The following is a 15,243-nucleotide window of genomic DNA, read 5'->3' as shown; positions in this document are numbered from 1 at the left end:
GCCTATTTATTCAGAACTCCTGTCACCTACATACTCAAATACTTTGCCTTCCAACTCCTCGACTCTCTTGAATTCAAAACTCTTCCCATCATTAAGGTACAGTTGAGTTGCCACATTTTCCATGAACCCCAGTTTTGGGCATTGTCTTTGACAGTCAGGATCAGAGAACCAAGACCTGGTTGGCCTCCTTGCATTTTTCACAGTCTAGTCTATATGGTGAATCTATTCCCATCCGTTGGTTGCTTTCAGTCTAATGGAATGAGAGCCTGGATAGACATCTGTCCAGAGTGCTGGGAGATGACAGAGAAGTCGCCTGGAGGGCTTGGGGAGGGCATCCCAAAGGAGGTAACATGGGTGTGTTTCATAAATGAGCAGGAGGCCAAGGCAGGAGAAGACTATTTCAGGCTGAGAGAAGGGTCTCCCCACATAATTCACTTTCTCTCCTGCACGTGGCAGATTCCTGCCGAAAATAACCTGGAGACAATAGAGAGAAAAAGGGAGGCTTTTTTTTTTTTGCCTTCCCTGATGTTTCCTTTTCAGCCTTTCTTTTTATCACCCCACCCCCCGCAACCTCCCATCCTGCCTTAAGTGAAGTTAAGTGAACTGAGTGTGTGTGTCTCCTGTTGTCTTCCTCTTGGGTGTTGGTACAAAGTCTATGCCCATTTTAAAGTTAATTGACTAACAAAGGAAACTCAAAAGTCCCCAGAAGATTCCTTTGGTTCAAGCACTTTGGGGCTGAAAAAGTTACATCAGATAGAAACTTCTTATTTCTAACCCTATAGCATTGCAAAAGTTAAATGGTTTATTCTGTTTAATTAACATATCTAGGACTGTAATTTGAACATTCAGCCCCCTGTTAATTATTGTAATAAAAGATAGGGACTTCTCTGGTGGTGCAGTGGTTAAGAATCTGCCTGCCGGGCTTCCCTGGTGGCGCAGTGGTTGAGAGCCCGCCTGCCAATGCAGGGGACACGGGTTCGTGCCCCGGTCCGGGAAGATCCCACATGCCGCGGAGCGGCTGGGCCCGTGAGCCGTGGCCGCTGAGCCTGCGCGTCCAGAGCCTGTGCTCCGCAGCGGGAGAGGCCACAACAGTGAGAGGCCCGCGTACCACAAACACACACACACACACACAGACACACACACACACACAAAGAATCTGCCTGACAATGCAGGGGTCACAGGTTCGATCCCTGGTCCGGGAAGATCCCACATGCCATGGAGCAGCTAAGCCCATGCACCACAACTACTGAGCCTGTGCTCTAGAGCCCGCGAGCCACAACTACTGAGGCCCACATACCTAGAGCCCGTGCTCCGCAACAAGAGAAGCCACCACAATGAAGAGTAGCCCCGCTTGCCGCAACTGGAGAAAGCCCATGCACAGCAAAGACGACACAACGCAGCCAAAAAAAAAAGATAACAGTAACCTCAAGAAAGAAAAAGCACAGAAAACTACAAGTTTTCATTTTTTTTTGCTGAAATTAAAATGCACTGCTTAGGGCTTCCCTGGTGGCGCAGTGGTTGAGAGTCCACCTGCCGATGCAGGCGACACGGGTTCGTGCCCCGGTCCGGGAAGATCCCACATGCCGCAGAGCGGCTGGGCCCGTGAGCCATGGCCGCTGAGCCTGCGCGTCTGGAGCCTGTGCTCCGCAACGGGAGAGGCCACAACAGTGAGAGGCCCGCGTACCGCAAAAAAAAAAAAAAAAAAAAAAAAAAGCACTGCTTAAATTCACAGAATTTTAAAATATATGTATTTCAAGTATAAAAACAATACATGTACGTTGTAGATAATTTTAAAATACAGAAGAGTAAAAGAAGAAAAAAATGTTGACATTTTCCTGAATACCCAACAACCACTGTTAACATTTTTTTTACATAATTTCATACTTGGTTGACATTATACTATATAAAATTTAAAATCTTTTAGCATAACATTAATAAACAAACATTTATCCTGTTATTAGAAACTCTATGTAAACTTATTGATTCCATAGTATTCTATATAGAATATACCTTAGTTTACCTATGACATTGGTTATAATTTTTATTATTTTAAATAACATCTCATTTTTATGCATAAGATTCTGTCTGCATCCAGATGATTTCTTTGGGGTATATTCTCAGGGTTAGAGTTATTGGGTCAAAAGGCATGAATGTTTTTAAGTTCCTTGATCTCTACTGCCAAATTATTTTCTCAAAGGACTGTATTAGTTTAAACTCTCATCAGTGGCATATGAGAAAATGTTGAAATTATGAATTTCGCAACTTTTTCTTGAAGTTATATGATTCCATTCCTTTTCAGGACTGTTTGCTGTACCACATTCTCAAACCATAACCCAGGAGTAAAGGGGATAAGGGGTAGATCCCATGCTTGTGATTTATTTTGCCAAATGTACTCATATTTGAATGTATAAAATTAAAATGATGAGTGTGTTACTGTAAACGGTTTTTCACAGAAAGACTAATTGCTATTCCTGCTTTAGTGTGTAGAAAATTATGGCTCCTCTATAAAAAAAGATCTTATAAAAAAGATCCTTTTACAGCTAGGTGGGCATAACATTCATATACTGCTCACAGTTCAGAGTAGTACTCTTGAGAATATTATTTAGAATCCATGAAAACTGTTTGTTGGGTATCATCTCTGATTAACAGAATCCATCAAAACTGAGTTTCCAATAGTTTCCTTAACTTACTGAGCCCAAGCACATGCCCTTCCACTTTGAACAATAAAATGAATTCAAGAACCATGACTACTATCTGGTTTTGAACTCTGAATCCACAAAAGCAAGCTTTAAAAAACCTGGCAGCACTTCAGTATGTCTATAATACATATACTTTTTCATTAGTTTAAATCTGAAGTTAATACTTATTAATGTCATAATGATATTTCTTCTTTATCCTTTTGACCTTTCCACCGGAGAGTTTGCTATTTGTGTTTTGCGTTTGGAATGTTTCGTTATTATGGTCGCCATGAAACTGTCTTTAGGTCTCCTTGGCCACTGCTTTGGAAATAAGCGTAGCAATGACAAGAGGAGTTAAAAACTGTTCTTCCTCTCTCTCTTCCCAGACAGTTTGTTGGGTTTCAGTGAAAACGGCTAACAGCATTCTGACAGAGGAAATAGTGATGGTCACTATCCACTACTGCCTCATGACAGAAATCATGACTGTGGTTACTTATCTGTAGGTCCAGCTTCTTTGTGTTGAAAGATGATTGATTTGAGGGTAATCGTCTAGAACTCCACTGCTAGTGTGCTTGGTTTTTTGTTGCTGTTGTTGTTTTGTTTGTTCATTTTGTTTTATTTTTTTTAAATGTTGCTTATTTTATTTTTATTTTTTTATTTTACTTTTTTGGCCATGCCATGTAGCCTGTGGGATCTTAGTTCCCCAACCAGGGATCGAACCCCAGGCACACAGCAGTGAAAGCTGAGTCCTAACCACTGGACTGCCAGGGAATTCCCACAAGTGTGCTTTGAAACAGTGTGAACTGAGAAGAGAAAAACATTACAAGTGTTTAAGCTATTGCGTTTGAAGTGTAAGCAGTCTGTTCTAAAGCTTTTTTCCCTTATGTTCTAGATTGGGATTTTAACCAGGACGTCTGACAGTGAGGTAATGTGTGCTTAACATCATGTTGTTTGTTAGTAAACATCTTGCCACATGTTTGTTGACAAAATCCGGCAAAAGTCAGCTTCATCTAATTGCGTTTCTGACAATTCTAGCAAATGTGGATCCATGTTGCTTTTCTCTCTGGGTCAGTTTTAACTGTCACCAATAAATTACAGCCTGTCTGTAATTGCCTCCTTGAATGACTTGACTTGGCAGTTTGACAAGCTCGCTGGCATGTGGCAGGAGGCTGCGAGCCATTACCCTCCCAGTGGGCCAGCTGGCAAAGCGGGGCTTTTCAGGGCCTTGACCATCAGTGTGCTTGGTAGTTCTTTTCAGCCCTCAAGTGACTGAACCCAGGTCAGATTTGGCTTGTCAGATAGGTTTGCACATTTTAGTTTTGAAATATTACAAGATTTTGAAATATTACAGATATTACAAGCTCACAAATAACCATTAAAAGAACACTGAAGTCACTCAGCTTTCCAGTCAGTATGGTAAACTGGTAAATATAGTTCAAGTAAATTCTTTGATTTCCTTATTAGCCTTATACTTTAGGTAACCTTGAACTTCTGCATATATTTTTAAACTAAACTGAGTGGTGTGTCATTGCTAGAGTAACTAGTAGAAATCTAGTCTGGGACAAGGGCCATAAATTGTTCATTATAGAAATAGTTTAATTTGTTAGTATGTTTAAGAGTATAAGAGCTTTTTTAAGATAATTTGGGGGAAAAAAGAATGTTCAGATTTTTAGGAGTTCCAATAAATGCTCCCCTTTCACCTGTTCTCTTCCAGTTAGAGGAGGACATAGGAGTCAGACAGATTGAGATTTTGAAAGTTAGGTGTGTGGCAAGTAAAAACTGAGTGGAGAGACATGGCCCCATGGGTGGTGGGCCTCCCAAGACTTCACTGCTGCTTTGTTCTCTTGAAGCCTCAGCTTCATTGTGAGGTAGGCAGGGTGCTGAATAAAAGAAATTTGCCATATATATTTACCTGCGCTGTCTGAAGTTTCTCCGAGGGGTGGGAAAACTAGGATTTCCCATCAAATTTCAAAGGAAAATGTAGGAAATGTCTTTTTTTTTTTTTTTTTTTGCTAAAGTGATATTAATTTTTTTTTTCCCTCTCTCTCTCAGAACTGCTTCATTCCACTGGCATTTATTTATTGAGTTATGTGTGCTCTGTTTAGGCTCCAGATGTGGAATCTCGGGAAGACTTAATTAGAAATCACTACATGGCAAGGATAGTGGAACTGACGTCTCAGCTGCAGCTGGCTGATAGCAAGTCAGTGCATTTTTATGCTGAGGTGAGTGGAGAGTTAATTGGATCAGGTGGATTTTTCTAACCCCTTCAGGAATTAGGTCACTGTCCTGGCCTCCTGCTGTTCACTAGAAGAGAGAGGTCAGAGTCTGTGTGTCTGCAATATGGATTTGGTTAGAGTTCGTTGAGATTGGTCCACATACCAACCAAAAATCTTTATTGCAGTGAATATAACAGGTAGCCTTTCTTATGGTTATGTAGAATGTTTTGGAGCATTATAATTATAGATTATAATTATAATCTTGTTTTAGAGAGTTATAGGCAGGTAACATTCATAGGTCAAGGAATTTTCGTTTAGGGAAATTCAAAGCAAAGTATGCCTGGTTCTTTTTTTTTTTTTTTTAAATACTCTCTAGTTTCTAATGACAACTTGTGGAAATCAGTTTTTGTAAATGATAAAATGCAAAATGTAACCTCTTTCAACCTTTAAAAAATACAGAATCTTTCTTTTTGTTACATTTTCTTCTTCCCTCACCAAATAATTCATTTCCTTAAGAGGATTAGAAAAACACTATGCAAGATAATAAAATTATACAAATTCATTGATAAGAAGGGGAGAAAATGAAGGAAGAAATTACAAATATCAAAGAGTGAGAAACAAATGATAAGATAGAATGGATGTCGCTCAATATATAAGAATACCTGTAAGGTCTTTGATGGGAAACTTTTTATTAAAAGGTTAGTTATAGATGTTAGACGGAGAATTATAATGCTTTAAACTGTTAAGGAAATTGACAAAGGAAAGACAACACCCTTCATTGGGATGCGACTTTGTGATTTTCTCCTGTTTTACAGAGACAGAGAAGAGTTGATAGGAATCCAGTTGCTAGGAGTGGAGGGGGGCTTTGCTTCTTTCCTCCTGCTGAAATAAATGATGTGCCTAGCTTAGTGATGCATACCTGTTTGATAAGATGATCAGTAGTGATGGCTGTTGAGCTGTAGAAAACGGGGAGGACGGCAAGCTGGACGACTCACCATAGAACTGCTGCAGTGCTTACCATCCCAGCCACTCAGTGCACGCAGCACATCATGGTGGCCTGGTTTGGATCCCTAACTGCCTTCTGAATTACTCTCTTAGACTTGATTGTCATCCTCATGAGGACCCGTGCTTTGCAAAACTCTTTCCCTCTTTTTCAGGTTCAGTGCTAAGCACACCGATAGATGTGCGGTTAAAGGAGGGTGGTTGATTCGGTTGGCTGAACTTTCCTGAAATTCTCTTGTGAGGAGTGAAATGAGTAACCGGGGAATTTCTGAGGCTGCCTTATTTCCAAGAGATTTGCTTATCTTAGTAAATTCTTTCAGCACAATTGTGACACAAGAATTTTTAAATTGTTCTAGTTTTTCCTTGTCTGTAAACAGGAAGCGGCAACCCTCTGTACTACTTTACTGGAATGGTCGGTCTGAGCGTCTGATGTTGACATAACATTCGAACATGTCTGAACAGATCCTCCTTGTCAATCTCATGGTTTATCAGAAAATTTAGTGATCCTTTTAATGGCACGCCCTCTTTGAACAGTAGTATGAAATAGAATTTTTCTTTTTGCTTCTTGATGTACTCTGTCTCTGGATAGCCTTGGTTAGAATCCCCAAAGAAAGCAAGCGGGATCTTTGAAGTCCTGCACTCACGTTTTTTTCCCATCTGTTGAGTGGGGCTGCAAAGCTTTTATTGTTTCTGTGATACGGTCTCCAATAAAGGACTTAAAACACAAGAAAAGTATCTTAGGATTCATATTGCATGATGCCACTTCCCTTCTCATCCAGTGTGGGTGTGAATGAATCCTGGGTAAATGTAGAAACTTCTGGTGGTTTTGTAGCCACTGGTCATCAGGCTAGAGCTAGGAAAAAACAGCGATGAGCTTGGGTTAGTAGACTTTTTTTCCCTTATTAAAATGATGAGAGTGAGGACCACATCTTTCTTTTGTGTGCTCCAGTGTGTGGTACAAGGCCTGTAGATATTCAGTAGATATTTGTGGAAGGAAGGGAGGAAGTACTTTCGGTTTGGGGGATTGTTTTCTAGTAACCTTCCCTGAGGTAAATTTGGTTTGGGGAAATGGTCCCTGGGATAATTGAATGTTTTCTGATTTAACAGTGCCGAGCACTCTCTAAAAGACTGGCCTTGGCTGAAAAGTCTAAAGAGGCACTGGCAGAAGAGATGAAAGCAGCCAGTCAGAACAACAGCAGACTTCAGGTGAGTTCATGCTACCTAAGCAGTGTTGGTATGTTTTTTTCATTGAAAGTTCTTGGGCCAAAAGAATCAGCATTTCCTTTCTCAAATGGTGGCATTTAACCTCTAGACATAACATTTTTCTAACCATTTTATTTCTAACTCATTTTAAAGTAACATCTCATTTATGTCAGGCAAGAAGTAGTTGTATTATTTATTGCTCTGACTTTATTTTAATTGTAAGTAGTTTTGTAGTCAGCATTTCTTTGAATAGTACTTATTTACCCAAAGCCCTTCTTTTTTCTCCTCCTTCCAGTTAGTCCTTGTCATGGTGGGCGGGAGGCTTGTTCTGTTCATGTGACTCTGTTCCTTCCCTTTACTGTTTCATAAAACTGATGTAAACTGAAAGGTAGGGCTGCAAAATTTTCCTCCTTACTCACTGCTTTGTTTTAAAGCCTAGCTTCCAGAAAGCCCCTATTAAATATAGAAGTGATACAGGCAAAGAAATAATTCATGCACTTCCTCCTGGTTTCAAATTCGTTTATCAGATTAGCTAGGAGCACAGGATTAGATTTTAAAAGGTCAAAGAGAGCCCGAGAGCTGGAAAGAGAGAGGAAGGTGCTTCTTCCAGGGAGGGCCCTGCCTAGAGGATGGTGGGCCGTCAAGGTGTGGGGTAGTGGGAACATGCCAGAGATCACCTTCCCCACCTCACCGAAGGTTCAGGAAAACCTAAGAGAATTGAGAAAGATCATATAGCACTCTTGTTTTTTTTGTGACATCTTTATACCTGGCACAGAAGGAAACTTTTTTATTTTTGCAAAGAAATTCCGAACATATTTTGAAGGCTGAGAAAAACCTCTGCCCTGTTTCTTTTAAGTTTGCTCTCTTGTTAGGCCTGTGGCTTAACCTTCATATTAATTGATCAGATAGGTCATCTTGATAGGTTACTTTTCAAACATTTTTTTCCTAAATTAAAAAAGCTTTAGAGTGGTATGACTAGTGGGGTTTTGCTTTCTCTTTTCTTTTTTCCCTGGCCATTTAGGATGAGCTGACGACTACCAAGAGGAGTTATGAGGATCAGTTAAGTATGATGAGCGACCACCTGTGCAGCATGAACGAGACACTATCTAAACAGAGAGAAGAGATTGACACACTAAAGATGTCTAGTAAGGTAGGGGAGGAAGGGGTCTCTCTGCAGTGTAATATTTAATATTTAATGTATTTAATACAAGGTATTTCATTGCTGTGTGTTTCAGAAACGAAAGGTTAAGAGATCTGAAGTGTTTATAAATCATTTCACTTGTCTTCTTATCTGAAAGTAGAATGAAGATCGTTTGATTGAGTTGTAAGTTGAGAGGAGGTCTAACCTCTGAGGCCCTAACACTGTGACGGTTGCTTTTTGGCATTTTTGGCATTTTGGGCATTTCTGCTACTGTTCTGTTAGTTAGGAGGATTCTTGGGGGGTTTATGATGGGGATTACTCTATCTATGTGAATCTAAAATGGTGCTGTTGAAGAGTAACCTTCTTTAGCAAATTTATTCTCATACATATTCATATAACCTAGGACTGTCTTGTCCTTTAAATTCCAAAAACTTCATAGATTTCATTTCCCATAAGGCCTCTGCTTGTCCAGGCTCGGGTCAGTAGATATTGGTAATGTTTTTGTGTTGAAGGGCATATCCACGTATCATGTCTCTTTGTTGTATCATAATGTATATACTCTTATCATGAAAGGTAAGCTTCAAGAGGCCAGAGAGTTGGTTTCATGCATCATCTCAGATGCTTGGCATATTTTGATAACTCAGACAATACTCTGCCACCAGCAGCTTGGATTTACTGTCTCCAGCCTGTGCTCTTTGAAATCCACTGCTGCCCCTTACCGATCTAGCAGGCATGTATTGAGTTCCTGCCGTGTGCTGGCTCTGGGGAAGACATAGAGATGAACAAACTATAGCTTCATTTTAGCATCTGCCAGTGGTGGTACAGAGCAGCATCCCACTCAGTTGGTATCTCCTTGGAAAATGTATCATGTTAATGCACTAGAATCTGCGTTACGTAATTTTGCTTCTCAGTGGAGTTTTGTGTTATTGTTTGGCCTCTGGCTTCTTCAGAGAATGTCTGTCATGCTTTTCTGGGACATCTTGTGATGATTGTAACCACCAGTGTGGTTCTGATTCGGGTTCTCCAGTTACTTGTGCTTCAGGAACTTTAGCTTGGAGGTAGAGGGTGGAGTGTTGGGCCTCCTTTAACCCTTTTGGCCTCTTGATATTCCATCAGGGCAATAGCCGACTCATGTAGAAAGCACATGTGTTAGTGGGAGTAGTAGGAGAAAGCCTGCTTTAGCACCTAACATTTGAAAAAAAGTAGCAGTGATTATAGGGAAAGTTTTCAGGCCTCAGAGCTGCAGAAGGCATTCGGTTCTGAATTGAGAAGGGTTATTGTGGGGTATAGCAAACAAAGCTCATTGTCCCAAAGGTAATTGTATTGCAGCCACTTTAGAAGTGAGGGAAGTTTTAAGCCCTCTTAGAACTTTTTAATCTAGTCCTTAGAATATCTGTCATTAATAAAACACTGAGTTAGAGATCCTTCTTCACTTTGTAGTTTCTGTTGTTAACGTTTCTTTGATCATTCTGTGGTTCCTGTATTTTGCACACCTCCCCCAGCTATTAGTCATTTAAATTGCTATGGCATCATCTTATGGCTGAGTTGACATGGCCTCCATTGGATGCCAAGTAAACGTCCTGAAACCATTTGTTTGCTATGATCTTGCTCTTAATGTTTGTGTTCTGCAATCATTTCCTACTTAATGAAGAAAAGTATTTATATGTAATAGTTAAATGTAGGAATTTGAACCTCTCCAGAAAGAAGAAAAGTTACATAAAACTGGAAAGTCCAAATCTCCATATGTGAGGGAATTGGGAATAAGTTAAGACATCTTCTCTCTAACTTGTTCTCAACTGGTATCTGATCTTCCCCTTGACAGTAATCATTCCCATTGGGGTGCTAGTTGGCACATGTTCAAAATTAGTACCTATTAAGACCCTTTAAAAGGTGTTTATTTCAACAGTAAAGGAACATGTTCAGGCTAAAAGTTTTTATCAGCTTTATGAAATCATAAACTACATTGTCTTTGGAACAAAATGAGTATTTGAGGTTTGATAAATCCAAGATAGCTTTCTTTTCTTTCTTTATTGCCTGTCCTCAGACCCCAGGGGAATAAGGTTCATGGACGGAGAAAGTGGGGAGAGTTAAAAGTAACAAACTGCTCTGTGATTCCTGTTCAAAAGTTAGCGATGCAAGGTTATCAGCTGTTCTCCCTCTTGGAAACTAAAGTTTTCCACAGTGAAATATGGCTTCCAGACAGCTTGGTGTCTAAACTGTGTGAATGATTTTTCTAGAGGTTGGCGTTCTTATTGTTGACATTTTTCTTTGCACAGGGGAATTCTAAAAAGAACAAGAGTCGATAGTTTACAGAGAGCTGGTTGGTGACTTCTTTGCAGAGCTGCTACTGCTGCGCGGAGCTGCGGGGCCGAGACTCCACGTCCAGGGCTGGCCGCCTTCAGGAAGCTGGAGTGTTGTTGGACCTAGTAAAGTAGTCAGTGTTGTAAATGGCCTTGAAGTATTTAAAATATATTTGTAACCAGTAAGGTAAATCCAGAATTTGATGTTGACAGTGAAACGGAAAACAGTACACATACCATGGATATTGTAGGTTTCCTTATGCTGTTTTTACTGTGCACTTTTTAAAATTAGGCTTTAATTTCAGTATGTAAGAACAACAAATATTTTGTATATTTTCAAACTCAGTGATATGGTAATCAATTTGGTATCTGTGGAATAGGTATGTGTTTCTGGATAAAATGCTTAAATTGTCAAACTGTCATTAATTCTTACTGTAATTGAAAGCAGTTTCCAATTCTTTTTGATGACTTGTTCATTCTCTCTCTCTCTCCCTCCCTCTCTCCTGCTCTCTCTGTCTGTTCTGGAGGGAGTGGGCCTTGAAAACTTCAGATCTTGTGGGTTTATTATCATTGTCTTCAGCTCTTCAGTACCCTCTCTGTGTTGGAATAATAGCTTAAGGAAATTGATGTCAATAAATTCGTACTTATATCAAACTTTCAGTCTCTCTATGAAAATCTGATGAAGGAAACTAAAACTTATTAAAGTAAGCTTCACAAAATTACCAAATCCCAATTGATTTTGATATAATCTTTCTAATCCCCCAAATTGGAATAATTGTACAGTTAATCCTTTAATAAGGCTTTGAGTACCTCCCAAGGTACTTGTAACCATGCTTCAAGCAAGGACCCTGAGCCCTTTCAGGCTCCTCTTGGTTTCTTTCATAAACATTGTGTCATTTCAGTGTGTATTTCATGGGTGAAATTTTTCCCAGCACCTCCATCCCCAAGTCTCTAAATATATTGCTCCTTTCTTCTGAGTTTCCTGCACATGCCCATTTCACTCCAGGTCCAAGTCCCCAGACTAGGTCCGCAGACCTGAAACCCCTTCTTCCTCACCTCCCTGCCTGTAGCTTCATCTCCTTTGAGCCTCTTCTCTAGGCAGTTGCTAGTCACCCTCCAAAAATGCTTTATTCTGTTTCACCTGAGAGCTCATCACCAGCTTCCCTCCGTGCTCAACATAAAGGCCAACTCCTTGGCCTCTGGGCCACTGTAGAGGCAGACTCTGGTGGTTGTGCCCAGTCCCCATAGTATGAAAGTGTTTGAATCCTGTCTCGGGGATCTCTGGGTCAGTCAGCTCAGTCCCATCCTCCCGGCCCTTTGAGTCCCTAGCCCCTTTGCCCTTTCCGTTTTCTGTGACCTGCTCATTTTAATTCTCCATCAACTGAACCAGCTGTTTTCACTGCAGCTGCACCTAAGCCCCCAAGCACCGTGCTGATTAGCTCCACCGTAAACCTAGAGTTTCCCGCGCCTGCTAGACCTTCAGTGTTCTGTGATGCTGCATTTGGAATTTCTGGTCCATTTCTCTTCCTCCTTTGGAGAGTTTGGGATGAAGGAGTGTCCTCATCTGGCTTATGTTTTAGTGGAATTGTGAGCTGCTATGCTGAGAATAGATTGTAGGGGAGCAACGGCGGAAGCAGACAGACAAGTTGGGAAGCTACTGCAGTAGCAGGAGGCTGTTGAGAGATGATGGTAACCTGGACCGTGCTGGTGGTAGTGGAAGTTGTGTGAAGTCTATTTCTGGATTTATTTTGAAGAGAGTGGATAGGAATTGCTGAAATTGCAACTCTTTCCCCTGTACACTTCTATTACTCTTCTCTGCCTTGTTTTACTCCTAATATTGGTTTGGCCAAAAAGTTCATTTGGGTCTTTCCATAACATTTTATGGAAAGGCCCGAACGAACTTTTTGGCCAACCCAATACTTATCAGAATCTAACATACCATATGCTTTTCTTATTTATCTTGTTTATTGCCTGTTTCCAGGCAATTTATTGCCTGTTTCTTCTAGAAGATACAGCTCCACGAAGGCAGGGTTTTGGTCTAGTTTGTTCACTGCCGTCTTCCTCTGTACCTGGAACACTGCCTGGCATTCAGTGAGCATTTATTTGTTGAATGAACGTTGACTGGGCGGAATGTGGAGTGAGAGAAAGAGGAGTCAAAGGTGAAGCCAAGGATTTTGACCTGAACAAACCTGACTGAGAGGGAGGGTCGAGCTAGCTTCCACCTGGTTGTGACTTAGCTGAACACCTGGGAATCACCTTGGATTGCTCCTCGCCTGGCACGTCTCATTTGCTTATCTTGTCCTACTGAACCTTCCTGCCTTTGCATATCTCTCCATTCTAACCTCTCCTTATTGGATACCTTAAATCAAGTCCTGGCTCCCTACTGTCTGGACCTGTTCTCCAGACCTCCCGCCCCTTTTACCAGACTCTTTCTGAAACATATCTCTGCAGAGCTGTTTCCCTGTTGGAAAGAAGGCCTTCATAGTGGCCCGTCATTGCCCACTGGGCGCGATTTGGCTGTAGCGTGTACAAATGAGACATGTACGCTGACCATCGCTCGCTTTCTCCTCGTTCTCCTCCAAGCACCCAGTGTACTCTCCCTCTGCCTTTCTGAAACTCCTCAGACCTCTGGGTCAGGAAGAGTTTCACTTCTCCTGAGACATGGGCCTGTTTCTCTAAGTTCACTTCTCCTGAGACGTGGACCTGTCCTGTTTTCACATTTACAGAGAAAATGTGAATCTTGGGTTGCGTCCCTCTTGCCTTTGGTGGCTGGGACTTGTATCTCCTACCAGCCGTGAGCTGCCAGAGCTCCCAGACCAGGCACCCTTATCACCCTGCTTGGTGGCTGGTCCCACAGACCTGCAGGCTGTACTTGTGGACTGCTCGGCCACTCTGTAAGGGTCAGTGCCTCTGGGAGATTTCCTAGGGTTCCCTGAGGGACAGGGCAGGACTGTAGAGGGTGCAGTTCGTTTCCTGACAAAATTGTCCCCTTTTAACTTAACTGCTAAGATCTTCACTCTCTTGGCAGAATCTCTTGCCAAGGCATATAGTGACCACCATTTGTTAGCCATTTACTTAAGTCAGGCATGGGTAAGACTTGACAGAACTTACTTCATTGGAACCTCCAATAATTGTATCTCATTGGTGCTATTACTGTCCCCATTGTATAGACAGAAAACTACGGCTTAGAGAGGCTCAGCAGTGTGTCCACAGTCACACAGCTGGTACGTGTAGGGCCGGGACTCAGATCCAGGCTAGTCTGATTCCAGAGCATGGGTTATTCACTGCTGTGGTGTGAGCCTTTTACATCAGGGGCATTCAGTTCTATTCCTACAGGCACTGTTGGTATATATTTGGAGGATAAAATATTAAAGTTCTCAGTAACTCCTATACTTCATTCAACTTTCCCTTCCCATGTCTTCATTAAGTATCCCTACCCCTTCTTTCAGCATTTATTTAGCTTCTTGGGCTAATGGCCCGGGTACAAGGTTTGCTTTTGACATGATTTTTTTCTTCTCTGACACTTACTTTTTATTTTCTTGAATTTTATTTTAGTTATTTTTTTATACAGCAGGTTCTTATTAGTCATCCATTTTATACACATCAGTATATACGTGTCAATCCCAATCTCCCAGTTCATCCCACCACCACCCGCCCCCCGCAACTTTCCCCCCTTGGTGTCCATACATTTGTTCTCTACATCTGTGTCTCTATTTCTGCCCTGCAAACCGGTTCATCTGTACCATTTTTCTAGGTTCCACATATATGCATTAATATACAATATTTGTTTTTCTGACTTACTCTGTATGACAGTCTCTAGATCCATCCATGTCTTGACAAATGACCCAATTTCATTCCTTTTTATGGCTGAGTAATATTCCATTGTATATATGTACCACATCTTCTTTATCCATTCTTCTGACGATGGGCATTTAGGTTGCTTCCAAGACCTGGCTATTGTAAATAGTGCTGCAATGAACATTGGGGTGCATGCGTCTTTTTGAATTATGGTTTTCTCTGTCTGACCCTTATTTTTATTTATGTGTTCCCTGTTACACAAACCTTCCCAACTACCAAATTCTGAATTTAATAAATTTATGCCATGATGCTGCCCCTTCCTTATAATCCTCTTTCTGTACAACCTTCATTGTTATTTCTCTTTTCTTAAGGGAATTTTCTATAGCCTACACAAAACTAGAGACTAGTATGAACCCGTATGTCCCCATCACTTCTTATGAACATTTTGTTAATCTTGTTTCACTTTTTTTCCCCACAGTTCTTCTTTTCCTGGAGTATTTTAAAGCAGGTCCCAGACATTGGATCGTTTCCCCTGTAAACACTTCAGTTATGTATACATTTGTAAAGATGGTGAGCGCTGACTTCTAAATCTGCCTTACCCATTTCATCATTCACTCAACAAGTATGTGTTGAGCGCCCGCTGAGTGCTCAGTGCTGATGAGACTGCAATAGGCAAAACAGACATGCTGGCTGCCCTTGGGAGCTTATAGTCTGCTAGTGAGGCAACAAAGTGATCGTGAAAATGCATAATTACAAACTGACATGTGTCATCCATCCTGCCCTGGGCTTATCTCAGACAAGGCAGCAAGTGAGAAATAATACATAGAGGCTGTAACATCTTTTATTAAATGTCTGTATTTTTACCAAAGTTACAAACTCAGTTTGAGTCAGGCTGTTCTAAAAAT

The 15,243-nt window shown here is 41.1% G+C and overlaps 1 protein-coding gene across 4 annotated transcripts in view; it reads left to right on the top strand.

The window, feature by feature from the left end:
• Nucleotides 1-14,646, top strand: part of PPP1R21 (protein phosphatase 1 regulatory subunit 21) — a 59,879-nt gene extending 45,233 nt beyond the window's left edge. For all 4 annotated transcript variants that reach the window (XM_019943014.3, XM_073791371.1, XM_019943015.3 and 1 more), the window contains 5 exons: nucleotides 3,571-3,603; nucleotides 4,784-4,900; nucleotides 7,004-7,102; nucleotides 8,121-8,249; nucleotides 10,517-14,646. In XM_019943014.3, the coding sequence (XP_019798573.2) occupies nucleotides 3,571-3,603; nucleotides 4,784-4,900; nucleotides 7,004-7,102; nucleotides 8,121-8,249; nucleotides 10,517-10,546 (408 nt within the window). In that variant the 3' untranslated portion in view covers nucleotides 10,547-14,646. The remainder of the gene's footprint in view (nucleotides 1-3,570; nucleotides 3,604-4,783; nucleotides 4,901-7,003; nucleotides 7,103-8,120; nucleotides 8,250-10,516) is intronic.
• The last annotated feature ends 597 nt before the right edge of the window (nucleotides 14,647-15,243 follow it).

The sequence above is a fragment of the Tursiops truncatus genome, chromosome 14 (assembly GCF_011762595.2).
Source record: "Tursiops truncatus isolate mTurTru1 chromosome 14, mTurTru1.mat.Y, whole genome shotgun sequence".
NCBI lineage: Eukaryota > Metazoa > Chordata > Mammalia > Artiodactyla > Delphinidae > Tursiops > Tursiops truncatus.
Note: the sequence above shows the minus strand (reverse complement) of the source record. Positions and strands in the feature narration are given on the sequence as shown.